Source organism: Pleuronectes platessa, chromosome 20 (assembly GCF_947347685.1).
Source record: "Pleuronectes platessa chromosome 20, fPlePla1.1, whole genome shotgun sequence".
Taxonomy (NCBI): Eukaryota; Metazoa; Chordata; class Actinopteri; order Pleuronectiformes; family Pleuronectidae; genus Pleuronectes; species Pleuronectes platessa.
Window position 1 is genome coordinate 9,424,005 of NC_070645.1, and position 17,717 is coordinate 9,441,721.

The 17,717-nt window shown below is 42.1% G+C and overlaps 1 protein-coding gene across 1 annotated transcript in view; it reads right to left on the reverse strand.

The window, feature by feature from the left end:
• Positions 1-17,204, reverse strand: part of stau2 (staufen double-stranded RNA binding protein 2) — a 78,104-nt gene extending 60,900 nt beyond the window's left edge. The window contains exons 1-5 of the mRNA XM_053412042.1: positions 17,148-17,204; positions 14,946-15,153; positions 14,068-14,198; positions 13,529-13,688; positions 12,190-12,325 (exon numbers count right to left, since the gene is read on the reverse strand). Of these exons, the coding sequence (XP_053268017.1) occupies positions 12,190-12,325; positions 13,529-13,688; positions 14,068-14,198; positions 14,946-15,144 (626 nt within the window). The 5' untranslated portion in view covers positions 15,145-15,153; positions 17,148-17,204. The remainder of the gene's footprint in view (positions 1-12,189; positions 12,326-13,528; positions 13,689-14,067; positions 14,199-14,945; positions 15,154-17,147) is intronic.
• Between the last annotated feature and the right edge of the window lie 513 nt (positions 17,205-17,717).

Genomic DNA, 17,717 nt, shown 5'->3' on the forward strand with positions numbered 1-17,717 from the left:
TCTTCTGTGTATGCATATTAATCATTCTAAGCCATCAAGTGCGTGTGGGAATTTGGGGAACCCGAGGAGCTTGAAATTTGGGGGGGGCTAGAGAAATGTGTATATCCTAGAAACCGTTGCAGTTTCTTTCTCAACCGAGCACACACATGCACATCATTACATGGAGAGATCTTGAGTCGGAGCACCACATTCAACTGGGCTTCTTCTGAAACCTATAAACACTCTCTCATGCACGTATCAATATGTTCAATGCCTGGGATCAGATGTTATGAGTCATTTCTTTTCTTATGTGTAACAAGACAAAAAGTCTACAGCTCTGCTGGCTGCACTATGAAGCTCCACTTATAGCAGTCGGCATGAACGTCGACAAGACATTTCACTGAAAACCACAAATCTGAACCTCATGTAGGAGGAAAAAAAACCACTGTTCAATTTTATTTTTGCTAATCTATTGACAATATTTCATTGGATGAGTTAAAACGCTTTGACCTTCGACATATGAAAAGTCAGGGATGAGTTAATCATTTGAGGTTAGCAACCTGCAAATACACAAGTATCACAGCAGTTCATCCAACAGATGTTGACACATTTCACTAAAAAACAAACACGTCAACATAAGAGGAAGTGAATAACCGATATAATAAAAATAATAACAATAATAATAATATTAACTTAACATAGCCCCTTTCAAAAGACCCAAGGACGCTTTACATGAATTGTCTGTACACAAAAGCAAAGTAATTTAACTAGTTGTTAAAATATTTCAATCTGGACTACAGAGGTGGACAGAATGACAACCATGGCTCACATGAGTAAAAGTTATAAACATACATTATGTAATGTTTCAGTAGATTTAAAGTAATCGTGTCAGTCTTGATTGAGCAACTGCCTTAGGATGTGTCAGTGATGGAAATGTTGGCCAGTTTCCCAAGAGGATAGGGAAGAAGTATCGTAAAGATGTTTGTCCAGAAAAGTTACAGATTTATCATTTGGATCTTGTTTTCATAGTTTACGGCAATCACTGTATGCACCAATTTGATGGTTGCTGTGGAATGTTGGTCAGACTAAAGAAGAAAAATGAGCAGCCAATTGGTCCTACATATTCTTAACTCCCATGTGTTATTAGAAGAGAAAAAAAAGGTTTACAGACCAACATCTGTAATTTCACATTTACCTCCAAATAAAGTTAGAGATACAGATACTATGACTTAAGATCTGGCTTTGAGTTCATTGCCTCATCACACTCCACTGTGGCAATGTTGTCATGTTTCCAGCTGTTACGTACTTTGGTGAGTACTGTGTTTAACAACTAACAGAAACTGTGGCAGAGTAAATAAGACCGACTGGAATCTACCTCCAACAAGATTAAGTTATTCTGAAACTACATGTTGACATTTTTGGCCTCTTTTCCAGTAACATACCAGAACACTAACTCGTACAAGATAAATCTCCACAACACGTCATTCCACTCAAACATCTTTTCCCCAAAACTCCCGACCATGAGTCAGCATTTTACTCCCAGAATTCCAGCAGGTCTTTCTCCAGCCCACAGCCCTCCTCTCATCCGTCTGCTCTCAGCTCCTCCTGGCCACGGGAGCCTTCCCTGGGCGGGGGCCCGCCTGGCCCTCGCACGTCAAGTGTGGCCCCAGGGTCTCAGAGGACATGCCAAGTGCAACATGGGCTCGGGCCAACAGCGCTGAGCAGAGATGGGAGCAGCTGGGGCTGGAGTGCTGAGTACAGGTGCAGAGAGGAAGAGAGAGAGGGATAAGAAAGAAAGAAAGAAAGAAAGAGAGAGAGGGAGGGAAAGAGGGAGAGAAGAGAGAGAGAGGGGGACATGGAGGGAGGCCTGTGGGGGACCCTACTCCACAACGTGGGAAAGTAGTGGCTTACACACAAGAAAGTCAGCCAAGAACACAGGCGAGCACACGCATACACATCGATGCATTGCAGACAAAAAAAGGCCGGGGAATCACGTCAGCACACTGTGGCCAGCACAAAGATCAGCACATGCTGGCTGGATCTGCCTGTTCTGTGTTATCAATTATTATTATTGTTATTATTATTACTACAGAGAGGGAACTGGACCAGGACACCTGTGGGGAGGGAGCAGAGACGGCTGAAGGGAAAGAAAATAATAAAAAACAGGACTTTGTCTCTGTGATGACGTGACTGTGTGTGTGTGTGTGTGTGTGTGTGTGTGTGTGTGTGTGTGTGTGTGTGTGTGTGTGTGTGTGTGTGTGTGTGTGTGTGTGGTATGACTCAGGGATGAGTGACGGGGCGAGCGAGAGAAAAGCCACCTGATGCCCCAACTCAATCAAATGATAACTCATCCGCGTTGCACTATGTGTAATGGATTTCACTTTGAAGGCATCTCTTTAATGTGGGCTGCGTTAGTTAAGGTCACCATTTCATCATGATCATTCAAAGACTCGTGCACGAACACACACGCAGACGGACACAGTCAAAGCTCCAGACGTTTATTGAGCCCACACGCAGTCCTACCAGGAAATTGCGAGATATGGTATTGCAATTATTACTTTAAACGACAGGGTGACATTTCAGCTGGAAACTATTTTCTCTTGTGGAATGAAAAATTGTTTACTCTGCAAATGCCTGTGTAGAAAAAAAAGCTCATCACACTTGTTCTTCAGCTGAACACTAAATACAGCCACTACTTTTCATAGCAGTATACATTACATGGAGTGACGTCAGGGAGATCGCATGTATAATGGCAAGCAACACATAAAAATACCACCAGTCCCATAGACGTGCACCTTGTGTTTTTGTAGCTTGTCTTTTAGGTTAGTTATGACGTTTTTGGAAATCCTGCAGTGCATCATTTTCAGTAGTTACAGTGATGAACAACTGAAAAAATGACTTGGCAGATTACTTTAAAAGCTAAATTGAATTAAGCGTTTTCCCAAAATGTGGTTTGAACACGACACTGCTGGGAAAACAGTCGGTGTAGTCCAGCAATTTAATGCTTTCAAGCCACAGATAAATACATTTAAAAACAAGGTGCAAACGCAGAGTGATGCATCGGAGGCAAATAAAAAAATGCGTGGCCTGCAATTAAACACATGACACTGCTGACCAGTTGCAGATGGCGCACAGGGAGCCATGAAAAACCTCAGCTGCTCTGGCTGGCAAAACCTGTGCAGACCGCAGCAATCAAAACCAAATGCAGGGCTTCCTTTCAGCCGTAAACCTGCCATTCTGCCCATGAGAACGCATCAATCTCCGCTGTGCTCAGAATAAAAAGAACACCACCGTTAATCAGCCCAGTCGACCGTGACTTGTGGTTAGGAGCATCAGTGGATGTCCCCAACACTTCCCATTTGTGATTAAAAAGTAAGTGGGCTCCTCTTTCAGCTCTTCAAGTCTGTTGATACTGATTAAGGTGCCCACACATTGTGCAACAGGTTCACTGCCTGTCTCTCTGAATCGTGTCTAATAAAGCTTTGGAAGGAATCAGTGTCAGGCTGCATTTCAATTTTGAGGCACGTCAGATGATGGGACGAATTCCTGCTGGATCGTAGCGCTGCCATGTGCACAGACCCAAAAAAAAAAGGCAAGCAAAAACATGTATCATCAATTGCTTGTGATTTGAAAATGCAGCAAAAGAAGATCATCAGATGTGTCAGCGCTCTTTGTGTAAAATGGGTTCTTGGAGGAGGGTGATAGATTTATTCTTTTTGAACAGATTTCCCAGTAACTCAACGACAAACTTGGACTGATGCTGTGATAATGGACTAACTTGTGTTTGAGGTGGTGCCGTCATTTTGGTTGGTGTGCCAAGGTTCTTTTGACACATTCCTCCATTTCTTGAAAATAATTACAAAATGTTGCACAACAAACAATTCACGGAAAAGTAGATAACAAAGGACAAATGTTAGCAAAAGCATGATGCAGACCTAGCAGTGGTGTACACTGATTGTTTGGCTTCATAAAGTGGGCCGTGGCTACAGTCCCATTTTGGGCTTTTGTCACTAAATTTCTGAATTTTCAGATTTTGACAAGCCTGTGTTTGGTTGCCGAATGACACATTTCACTACATTTATCTCTCAATCTAAAGCCAAAAATCACTCGGCCTCTACAAGTAACTTAAGTCAAAATGAAACCTTCTAGTGTACAGGCAATCCTCTCTCAATCTAGATTTGTCTGTTTCAAATGGATAACTGTGTCATTTACATCTGCATACTTTGATTATAGACTGACCAAAAAAGGCAAAACACCATTTTTCACTCCTTGCTACTGCTCATGGTTTAAAAGAAATGCAATAATTCTTGTGGGTTTCCATTGTATATGAGCTGGGAACATATGTTTTCTACAACAAAAGCAGCAGAAAGTAAAAAAAGAGTGGGCTAACAAAACACAGACAAATCATGACATGAATAAGGGAGTGTACTGGCCCACTTTGTCTTCCAGCGTCACCGAACTTGACCACCAAGACATCTACTGGCCACACACGCAAACACAAATAGCTGTGTGCATTAAACCACAATTACGCAGACATAAACACACACACACAGAGCCCTGTACTATGAGGAACAGGGTGACAGAGATTTGGACGAAAAAGAAAAACTTGGACCGACTCACTTCTCCACCAGCTGCACTTTCTTCCAATCCCCTGCCAGACTTTTACTTGTTTTCTCTCCCTCCCAACATCCATTCTTCATTCCCTGTGTCCATCATTGATTGCTCTCCTTCTCTTGTGCCTCATGCAATAGCCAATGCAGAAAATGCAGTCGTGCCCGAAATCAATCCATTTAGTCAAATAATTACTTCTTAAAAACAACAACTGTCGTAGTGTTGGGGGTTTTGTAAGTAATTCCTTTGACAGTGTCTGTGGTTAGAAACCACTTATGCACTAAGAAGAAGCAGATTAAAGTGTGACATTAAACCAGTGGTTTGCAAATGAAATTATTCTTTTGGCTGTAATTGCTCATTAAGCAATATGTTTTTGGCCTGTGTACATGACACAGAAACCCACACGTCTGTTTCAAGATAGATGAAAAATATAATCATGGCACTTTGGAGCATTTCGTTCCACATGTGTTTTCATGACATTGATATTTCATCTTTAATTTTCTTTATTTTAAACTATTTGCATGTATCTTTCTGAAGTTGTAGTGTGTTGAGCCCTCAGAGCCACAATATAATGTGATTTATTTATTTTTGTTGAAAGGCTGTTGAGAACTAAATGTTGCCTTTAAACTATACATTTATTTTTATTTATAAACTACACAAAATATATACTTTTAATAAAGAGTTTGGCTTTGGGTCAATTGTGCTTTAAAACTATTTACAACATAAATGGCAGTCAGTAGAGCACATACCTCCCCCCACCCCGTGAGTCCACTTGTGAAACCACATTTAAATTCATGCGAAGGGCGATCCAAATTACACATACTCATAAATATCAGTCCCCTAATCCAAAACTGGATTTTTATCAAGATCGATAAATTTTCAGAATTTTATAGAACGCTATGTTACAAAAAGTGAATTAATGAAACAGCCCCATCACTTGAATCTGCACCAAAATGTAACGCGTTCTTCCCTGACCCAAACCACACCCTTTCACTGAGTTGCACGATAATCGAGTAAATCACTTCTTACCATCAAACAAACAAACAAGCAGGGGTGAAAACACAGCCTCCGGGAACAGATTATCAAGTGATAATTAGAAAATGTGTGAGCGTGTGTGCATATGACCCACGGCTGTATCGGTGAAGTCCCAACCAGCGTTACTCAATCAGACCCCCCCCCCAAGGCAACTCTGACCCTGAGATCCTCTACACTGTGAAGGAGGAGAATTCAAATGCTCTATGTGAAGTCAAACTATCGCTGCCTGCCGGGAGTATTAGAGATGCTTTGATATCAACTTTGTCCAAATGTTTATCACTAACACACAGCAAATCCGCCTCGTGTAAATTCTATCATGTCGTTTGTTCACATTCTGAAGGTTTAATATTAAACTCTGACATGGAGACAGTTTATTTACTCCCTCTCTCGCTCCCTCCAGTGTAATGGAATATACTGCTGGGTCTCAGGTGCTGCAGACAGCTGGTGTCTCACCCTCCTCATATCAGTGCCTTTACTCAGCTCTTTATTACCAACCGCTCAGAGAAGCAGTGCATAAAACACAGGTTTCACAAGTGACGTGGGTACTTCATAACTTTAATTAAACTGACCGATGTGACAGCATTCATTGTTTCCAATGTTTGTTGTGGTTTTAGTGTGGAACCTGAGATTAAAGCCGTCTTTGTGCGAGCTCTGTAATCTTTGTGGTCGGTGCCCTCCTTCCACGACTGACTCCGGGAAGTCATGCTCCATGTAAACCTACCCAGGCCCTCCTGTCACACTTAACTGCTGAGTCACAGTGGTCCATCAAGTACTGTTTCCAAACATGTGAGATTTACAGCCCAGTGGCTGACAGGTGGCGTGCTACAGGGAAAAAGATTCAAGGCCTGCTACGTAAAAGTGACGCCGGTTAGTAATCAAAGACGTCTATTCTTTAATCGTCTGACTAAAAACAGCCGTTGCGTGAATAATTCAGAATTTGTAAGCACAACACAAGACGCGGCCAATGTGTGCAAAATATTTGTGTTTGTTAACATTTGTGTTGTGTTAACCATGGCCACCTTCCAGTGCCAACTGTTAGGACTCATGAAGAATGACGGACGTTCTGTCCTCATTAACAATATTGTTACAAAATAAAAACAATTATTATGGCTTTGTTATTCTGACTTGGTTGCTATGCAAGCTGTCATACAGGCAACTCATTTTTTCTCAGAAACATCTCCAGGGCAACATCATATTATATTTCAATGCCTGATTAATGTTTTTTCTTCATTGATGAGTATGATTAAATTAGTTGCAACATCACTGAGCCTTCCAGATCGAGTGGGTGTCAGCCAAGGGGGTCAACAGTGCCCCCTGATCTCAATGAAGCAGCACCAAATTGCACATCCTCTTAAATAGATTTTTCTTTATCCAAGCTCTAAGTATTTGTTTGTGTTTTCTTTTGACTTAACGTTCAAGCTTCCATTACGTTTCTTTGTCATAAGGGTTTGATATTGATATCTTATGAATCATTGCCAATTTTCAAAATACATATATTGGCAAAGATTTTTCAGTCAGGCTTTAGTAGTTAAACCTTATCGTTTGAATAATCCTCAGCAGCATGCATGGGTAGAGTAATACATATCCCTCATTATAGAGCCTGCTAAGTACCTAATTTGTTTTATTACAAAAGTTAATTTGGTTAATGTCTCTTCACTCCTTCAGTTGCATTCATTCAAACAGGTGAGTAGGATGCAGTTCACACTCAGATGTGAGGCCCTCTACAATATGATTCTCTCAGCTACACTGTGGTTTGCTTGTGCTGAGAAAGCAACATGGGACCAATTACAGGATGTAAAACACAGCTTTACTGCTCAGTTTCCACTATTTCCTCATGAGCTCTCAGCTGGTATAGGACCACCAAAGAGCTGCAGCATCACTTCACAGAACAAGCTTTGTTTTGACACCACAAGATGACTGGTTCTCGAACAGCAACATGGCAGAGTGAGCCTAAAGATAATCCTACAGTATGTCTACTGCTGGTTTGATTCAAACTCCAGTAAGAAACGGTGGTATAAAGATTTCCTGAATTTCTAAATTCCTCATCACTTCTTCCAGAGACTGTTCCAAGCACAGGAGAGTGATACGTGATTGTGATGTGGACTGAGCCCAAAATGTACCTAAAACATGAGAATCGGTCTCTTCTTCAAAAAGGAAACCTGTCCTCCTCACCAAAATAAAAATGTATTGGGATTGCAAAAGCAGAAACATACAACACTTGGACGAAACTTGACTTGAAATGGGTGACTGCTTTTCTGCAGAGTTGATTATTCATATCATTCAATGCTGATGTCTGTAAACCCAGGAAATCTCTCAACAAACCTTTCCTCTTGACAGCCATTTGCTGCTGAGCTACCCGGGAGGTAAGACAAATCACTCTGAGCTGTACAGCAAGACAAGGCTCCAATTTCCTGGAAAAGCTACAAGTAAGGTGAAGTACAAGTGGTGTGTATTCGCACAAACATACGGATGTGAGTTCTTGTGAAGAAGCGCACTTTAGTCACCCACCGTGCCAAGCGCCCTGAAAAGGCGGCGCGACAAAAGGTGGGTCTACTGATGTCACCTGCTTCGTGCGTACTGGTCTCAGGTTCGTTTTTACATTCAATACATCAAGGTGAGAGAGGCGAGGAGGACAGACAGGGATACACAAACTCGAAACTCCACTCAGACGCGAGGAGATGAAAGGCGAGACCAGACTATGTGTGTCATCGAGTCTGTTGAGTACAAATCATTCCGAACATTTGTTTATGTTGGACCTGTATTCCACTCCTCCGCCCCCGGTCTCCTCTATAAAACACTGCTTTATGAGTTTACACCCATTTCTACAATTAGGACAGATTATACTTTGTTCTGGCAAGTCGCCCGAGGAAATTGACGTCCCATCTGAGTTACTGATGTATGCAGATATTTGGTGGGTTGAAGAACAAAAAGCGCAATGTAATAAAAAGTTATTCCTCTGAAGTCTCTACCTTGTGTGCTTTGGCAGGCCCCTTTTGTTTTAGGGCAGCACTGATGATGGGACCGATAAGAGAAACCATATCTGTGGAATGCCTGAGTGGACCAAAGAGCACACAGTGTCCCGATTAAGCTGCACGAGTTTGTAAAGCCCAACAGGCCAGCGAGCTATATAAAAAAACTATATAATAAAGTTGAGTGGGAGACCGGGAAGGGAAAAAATTAGGAGATATGTGTGTGAAGAGACCTCAGAGGATATCAGATACCTCCCCGTATGAGGAAATGAGAGGAAATGTCGAATACAGAAAAGCGCTCATGGGCAGATTTGCCTTTTCAGCGGTTGGCTCAATTAGAGATGTAGATGACAAAGTACACTTGTGTGTGTTTGTGCATCTGTGTGTGTGTGTGTGTGTGTGTGTGTGTGTGTGTGTGTGTGTGTGTGTGTGTGTGTGTGTGTCGTACCCTCAGTGTCTCTGCCACATTTTTCCTAGCTGACGTTATTCAAAGAATCTTGCAGGCATGAGAAGGCTATTGATCTTTCAAGGATGACCATCTTTTTGATTGATTTTACAAGGACACTGCCGTACAGCAGTAAGTCAGGTCTAGAATACAGGGATAATCTATAATAGACCTTCAGATGCCTCAATCAAAAGCCGAGCACAGCAAACTCAGGTATTTAATGCCACTGAATTGTGTTCATGGTCAGAATTCATTGTATTGGCTTGTGCTGCTTTTCCTTGGAACATACGCGTTTCAAAGGATTAGGATTAATATGTTACACTAAATCCATTTGGACCCAACTGGGATCCAACCTCAAATTCATTGGTGTCTTTTGAACAGACATTTCATGTCAATGGGCATCCGAGAGTCATTTAATTTCCTGCTACAATGAAACACTGGGGGTGCACAGTAGCTCTTTTGGAACAAGGTCACTTCATAACATGCTCCTGGAAACAGACAGAGCCAAGAAACATGGGGAGAAATCACAAATAAGTTGCTCATAATGGTTCAATAAATAACCAATTACAACTATAGATCAAACTCTTGATTTTATCGTTGGATTTTTGTTTATTTCTACTATTTGAAGCCCTATATCCGCTAATATCTGATTTATTCCCAAATTCTGTTCTATAAAATCTGCAGTAAATGTTGTTGACAGTCAAACAAACCTAACCAGCAGCACCACCAACTCATAGAGGAAATAATTGTCTCTTCAGCACTACACAGGCCATTTGTTTTAATCGGCTTTACACTGAAAACTATTTAGTGCAAACGGTTGATAAGCTGTGAATCCACTGCAGCACCGGTGATCCTGTCTTCCTCTCACTTTTCTCCGGGCCTGCTCAGTATCTCTCCACCATCCCAGGAGGAAATGTCACAAAGCAAAGCAACCCCCCCCCCCCCCAGTCATTGAGCCCACTGTCCTTCCAGCTGACATAATGTTACCATCATAACCAAATGAGGGTGGGGAGAAGGTGGGTGGCTTCTGACTGCTCTGCTTTGCTCTAACTGTGCAAAGTCTTATCCAAATTCCCACTCTGACAGAATGCGGGATGCCGGCACCCCCGCTCCCCCGGGAGCGAGCAGCAGGAGGAGAGCTGGGAGCGCCGTGGACGTCTACGCTGGAGGAGCCCAGTATGACTCATTGGAATCAGGTGCTCCAATGATAACACAGCGAGCGGGGATTGTCCATGAGGCGAACATTGATGTAACCACATTTCTTGATAGCACAAATATTTCCCTGATTCAATGATTTGTGAATCATTTGGGCTGGATTTCCTTCTAATGATTCACGTCATTTCAATAATTGAATCAGCTGAAATCATTCCGAGTCCATATTTGAGGATGAACAATGGCACGGATGTTACTGCAAAATAACTAATGAATTAGACGTAGACTTGGATGGAAAAGAATTATGCACAGGCCCTTCACCATAAATAAGATTCATTTAGACGCTGATAAATGCACGTTTCATATTATCGCTATATTTCCTCATCAGGGCACTTTCTGATTTAATCAATACTGGTCTAGGTGGTGATTAGAGTGCTGATGGATCAGAGCCAGGTTGCCCTTTTAATGGTGAGATTTTCCATCAACATGACTCCGGATCATGAATGATCACGAAGGACATGGGCATATGGAAACCTTCGCTTCCCTGCAGCATCATTAAGGTGACCAATTGTGGATATGGTCCGTCACTCCAGCACATATTCTGTCATCTGATGAAGGGAATTCATATTCAGAAGGTCTCACTTTCATTAATCCAGGGCTCGACTAAACTGACACAAGGAGACCCCGTGAAAACATAAGTGACCTTGGGATAAGATACACTCTTAAGTCTTTTAGTCGTCCCCCGTCCCCCCCCCCCACACACACACACACCCTGATGCCTACAAAGTGGCAAAAGAAAACAAAACGGACCATGAGGAAAAGATACTGCCTGTCTTTTAGAAACTCATCACTGTGACATATGACATTGACAGACTTGCTGGGAAACACATTCTCTACTCTGGCCCACAGACGTTTGTCTTTCACCCCCTGTTTGTTCCTGCATGGATCAAATAGTGGAAGATGTGTGCCAGATGCTTGACTGTCTGCTGAATAGACTCCGTTACCCAACACTGCAACTGAATCACGGACATTTTCTGGCAAAGTGTCCAAATTTCTAAATTAAATCCTAAAACCTTCGGCATCCGAATTACTTACGATAGGAATTTAAGGGGCCTAAAGTTTATGTAAAAAAGCAAAACAGATATCTGCTTCCCTGTTATGTTTCCATGTTTTAGAGTGGAAACTCTGATATCTCTGATAAATATTTTAAATTACATGGCAGAGGTTTATATGTTAAAAAAACTGCACAAATTCACCACATTCCTAACTTACATCACAAAATGGGTGCTCCATCACCTTATAAAAGCAGTGCTGTGTTTTTATTAAATGAGGAAACACTGCCACCTGGTGGGTGTTCCACTGACTTCTGAAAATACTTCATGTCTTATCAAAATAACCTGGATGAACAAGTGCTTTTGTCATCTGCTTAGGAACACACAGCTCAACCTCTGTAAACTGGTATGTATTTAAAATTATTTAACAGTAAGCGCACTAACAACACCATAAAAATACAAAGCTGACTTCAAGTGCAAACACAACAGACAAAATATTGATGTCTGTCCTAAAAAAACAGAGGAAAGAGATGGATTGTTTGCTCTTCCTCAGTTTACTTTACACTTTGTAGTTTGCTGTTAATTCAAAGCAGTATATGGCATCCTGTCTTTTACTCCCTTGTTTTCAAGGCAGGCAACTCTATGCAATGCTCAAAATAAAGTAATTTAACTGAGGAAGAGGGGATCATTGATTTCGCCTCTGTGGAAAGATTGAATGTTGACAGAGACTAAGAGCTACTGGAACCCATGAGGGCACCACATCCACCATATTTAGCGGAGGACTGCATCTGACAAACAGATGAGCCAGTGGGATTAAAGAAACAAGACTGTTTGAGGGCATCAGAAAATAAATCAAGACCATCATCACTTGGTTTCAATGGGAAGAGAGATGTATAGAAAGGTCAGGTTCTGTCAGTTTCGGCCGAGTTCAGTTTCGAGGACCCACCTTTGGTTGAACATCCCTCTGAAGTTGTAGTTTGCTCTATAGTTGGGCATGGGCTTAGGATCCAAAGGCCTATATATAGCTGGCTCTCCTCTCTTCATGGCCAGACCGTTCAGCTCCACTGTGGGTGTTATACTGCCTGTATGAGAAAGCGGGAAAGACTGAATTAGATAAGGAAAATTGAAATAGTAATAACAATAATAAGATATTAATAAAACAATTCCATCAGCCAATAGAGCTTGTGAGTTCAGCGCAACATAACTGTTATGACACAAACGCCTCAATTGACTTCAGTAGTTGAACAATACACAAGATAACATTTAACAGAAATTTTGATCATGTCTGTATTATGCCTAAAAACTGTACAAATGTTCAACCCAACTGATTTTCTATGATGCATGCATTGCTAATTCCAAATGATACAAAGCCTATCACAGGACTTTCTTTATCCTAACAAGAAGTATAGCTGTGATGTCTTTCACTGCATCCAGGGCCACAGAGGGCAGAGGAGATAAGACAAGTTGAGTGATATTAATTTGGCCAAAGATAAAACGTAAGTCAGTACTTAGGCTTTATTATGAGGGTTGGCACTGGCTTAGTTTTGAAGATGGATTATTTAATTACATCCAAAGGGATTGAGCTGTGCCTCGAAGTCAAACTGAGGGTGGAAATCTAAGAATCTACAGAAACTTTCCATTAATAATTGAGACAGAAAGGTATTACAAGAAAAATTTGAACCTAATGTTAAAATCACACCTGCACCTAAAAAAAGTGATGTGAAAAAGTTTAGCAGAGCAAAACTTGACTCAATTAAGGGACTTTTCAGTCATTCCTATATCCCTCTAGGTGACGTAGAATATTTAAAACCACATCAAGCTCCATAAACAAATTAACTACAGTTCAAATTAAATGAAAGATCCTCTTTTATATTTGTGTGTGCACATAACATTAATGATGACTGTTATATTGTGTAGCAGTGATGAGATGACAAAATGTCAGTGAACTAGAAGCAGTTAAACTGCATTCAGCCATCAAGTGAGTAAAACTACATTTTATTTACAATTTACAAAAGTTGTGAAAATATGTGACACAACTTAGAGGTAGCCTGAATTGTCACTTTGTACTTGAAATATGTTGGTCGTGAATAAAACACTTATCTGCTTTGAGAGTTACACTAATGACAGAGTGTTAAATTATTATGCAGATATATTTCGAGTAAAATTTTAGCCACATTTAAGAAACTACAATATTTATTCCAGGTCGATCTAATGAGAAACAAGTGAGTGTAAAGTGATCACACATGTTTATTTGCTCAAAATTTGATTTCTTTTGGTGTCAATACCTGGGTTACTGTTGATGTCCACTTTAGGGGAGCGGGGCGCAGGCCTGGGGAGGACACTCTCGTCCAGCGCTTTGGCCGCTGTGGAGTGTTGGGCCTTTTTAATGCTGGTGCCCTCCGCCTCCCACACCTGCTCCCCCAGAGTCAGCTGCACTGTGAAGATCTGGAACAGTGACACCCAGAGAGAGAGACATTACCTGGCAGCAATGACACGTTTACTGGCATCTCTCAGAACCCATATGGCAGGAGCTTGATGTATTCAGCTGCATGACCAATTTTCATTTACGAACAGTACTCATCAGTAAAAAACTGAAGCACATACTCCATCGAATAGTTGGCACATTTAGCACTTTGTGTACAAAGCAAAGACAGATATGACATTGTAAGTTTTTTAATATAAAATGCGGCTTTTAAAGATGCCCACTGTTATTTACTGGTTATAATTTTCTATACAGAAATGAGCAGGTTTTCCAGGTCTTTAAAAGGAAGCTCTTGAGCTTTTCCAGACAAATGTAGAGGACTGTGGGGTCATGATTACTCACCTTAGCGTGTGCAGGGCCTCTCTCATTCAGGAGCTTGTACTGTGGTTGGATCCTATTGAAACGGGCTAACTCATTCACCAAACACATTGGAGTTTTCTCTTTAGGGTTTGCCATGTTCTCCTGGGGCGAGCCTAAATAAGAGCACAGCAGAATACATGATATACTGACCTACATCGTGATAGAATCCAGAAATAGACCTGTACACTTGTAATTACTATGTAGGCCTATGTATATAATATATTTGATCATTTTAGTGCCAAACATACATTGGTTATTCCAACACTGTTAAATATTTGTAGGAGAGACATAAATATATGCTCAAGGTATTTATCCCCCTTAACAAACGAACAGGGTTCTTATCTGACTGAATACGAGAGTTTCCAACAGGGTAGTAAATGCCATTCAGGACTATGGCTCACAATGCAGTCAATTTCATTCATTGATATATTATGACTTTATATAAATGTGCCAAGGGCTGGGGCACAAGCAGCACTAAAGATCTGGTTCAGAACATAATTGGAAAGTTCTACATTCAGTGATGTGATCAATGCAATAACATTTTACAATGTGCAATGGAAAGAACAGTCACATTTCTTTCCATTCTGTTTGTAAATGAAGCTACTGATACTCATTCTGATACAATGTTTCCTTTATGGCTTGAATTACCTCATAGTACAGTTATTATTATTGCAATATGTGATTAAAAAAAATTGATAAATTGTTCAATCCTGGTAATGCTGTATTAAAACCTATTTTGCATTGTATGTGGCAATTTAAAAATAAGAGACTGATGAAAAGTAAGAAATTGCATGAAACATATATTGCAAAAAATGTACGTCTCCTGAAAGCAAAACTTTACAGTGAAATGGTCAGTGTACCTGGCGGTGTGATAGACACAGGGGCGTCCCCATATCCGACTGCAGGAGCAGGGCAGGCGGGTGTGGGGGCCGGGCCTGTGCCGTTGACGGAGGGCTGCAGACCCAGGGATCCTGGGCTGGCCATGGCCGTCGGGGGAACTCCGGGGGAGAGGCCAGGACCAGCCAGGGGTGCTGAGGTCTGTACTTTCACTTGAGCCATGCTCTATTCCTGAAACCAGAAAATCAGATCACTTTTGAGTTAATTTAAAACCGATCGATAATCGCAAAGTGTTATCATATCCCTCAGATATATTACTGGTAGGACACATCTGAGTTATTATTGATGAAAAAGATTGGCTGAATGATTATATGCCTTAGACTTCATTCTGTATTAGGCATTTGTGGACACAAACACTCATGCAAATAGTGTTTGTGTCCACAAATCACTTTTGAGTTAATTTAAAACCGATCGATAATCGCAAAGTGTTATCATATCCCTCAGATATATTACTGGTAGGACACATCTGAGTTATTATTGATGAAAAAGATTGGCTGAATGATTATTTGCCTTAGACTTCATTCTGTATTAGGCATTTGTGGACACAAACATTCATGCAAATACACATAAGTTTCAGCTCAGTCCAAAGCTGTTCACTATACTTAGACGGGTTTCTGAGGGAAGGCCCGGAGAGCATACTTCAAACTGAGCAGCAAAGGCCTATCTCACATTCTGATCCACTGGCAGCTAATACACCCAGACAATGATCCTTTATTTGAAGGAGCTTTGCTCATGTAACTGCTACTAAGCTCCCCGGAAAAATCAGGGAATCCTGTGATAGCAGCCTGAACAAGACAACAGGCGTTTGGTCACGTTATATTAGAGACTTGAGAGAGTGGGCGTACATCGATGAGACAGGTGAAGGTGAACAGCAGAGCGAGCTCAACAATCTGCTTGAAGTCAAAACACATGTTAACTTCTTTATCTTTTTATGGATGTGTGCAGTATTTTCATGAATGCAATAACAGCTCCCAGCCTGCAGCCGCCATGTGCTTTTCATAAACGAAACATGACACAAAGTGAATATGTTCAATGTTCCATGTTATAAACTAAATGAAAGGAATGCACAAACTGCACCACAGCATCTCGCCATGATGGACTCACTATTGGTTCACATCAATATGGGGTAAGCGATGGAGGGGGAATTGTTGTCCTGTCCCCGCGGAGGTCGGTGCAGAGGGTCAGACTGAGACACAAACTCCTGGTGTGTGGAGCTATGAAAACAGCAGCTATGAGCATGGGCCCCCTTCAGGTGCTGGATAACAACATGAACCACCATGTCAGCCTGGGATGACCTGCGAGATCATGAACGTGAATATGCAAAACAAAATGATCCTTTAGCTGCTGCATGAAGTGAAGAGAAGGGTCAAATCACACAGGGGTCAAAGGTGACCGGGCTTCAAGCAGGGGGACAGGAGTTGTTGACACTGTTTACAGCTTAGGGCCGGGGCTGGAGCGGTGCACACAACAGAGCATATGCATGTGCACGAAAACAACATGCACTTTTACTACACTGTGGCACGTGACATGCATTGATCAATTGCGTGCAGTGTGATTGATGAGGTGCACCTCGCGTGGCCCTGACGTTCTCGGGGTACCACTCTTTATTTCACTCTCACACAACAATAACAACACAGACACACGTATAAATATAACATCCAAATAGCAGCCGGTGTGCGTGGTGGTGTTACACAGTGACTTGGCCGTGGAGGTGCTGTGTGGTTGGAGTTGACTGACACGGCTACAGAGCCGGTGTGCGACCCCTGAACCTCCACCACAGCTCCCCGACTGTGTCCAGCTTTAGCCGGAAGCTAACGCCGCCACGGAGAAAAACACAATTTTCCCGCATATGTCAGCGCCTGAAACCCGCAGCGCCTGACTCCCCGTGCACGCCCGCTGTCACGGAAGTGCCGGTGTCCTTCCCCCCGGCGAGCACACGCCACCGAGCCGCCTCTGGTTGCGCTAGTTTAGCCGGTTGAAGCTCATCATGGCTGATCGGCCGAGCGCCCCCCTCTTGCTAGCATCTCCCTACCGCCCCATCCTCCGCCACGGTCTTGGGGGGGATTCGAGCCCGAGGAGCCACACACACGGACGGGCGACAGCCTGGCGACTAGTCTGGAGACTGTCTGACAACACGGGGACAAATACGAGAGTGTGTTTTTTACCTTTGTCCAGAGCCAGACCCCAGTTACACCTCCGACATTGGCAAACACTAAAGAGAACTGGATAGAGGAGGGGACGGACCACGTCATTTCTCTGGGTGAAACGATGGAAACGTGTCTCGTTGGAAGTAAAGAAGGTGGTTCGGTTTAACAGCTGGTTTATTAACTTCCTTATTTTCTATTTGATTCATTTTGATTCGTTTGCTTGTTATGCGCCAACTTGCAGCCAATGGAGTTTGAGGTTAATGTCGAGTAGATCGTCCACCCCCGCGGCGACACGAGTGGTCCATTCCCGGTGTGCTTCCTCAGTGCTCGGTGTAACTTTGATTCAGAAGCGAAAAGAACCTTTTCACACTGGTTTTCCTGCAAATTGCATTGATCTCACACCTAAATAAACACATGTTATTGTTTTATGTTGTGCATTTTACAAGAATAAGCATAATACAAACTTGACATAAGCCTCTGAGTTTTTTTAAAATTGTTTTATTGGGCTATTTTCTGTCTCAGGAGGCCTCTTCGTTAAGTGAGCTTCATAGTAAAGTAAATCATCTAAAATCTGGACTGTTCTGGTCG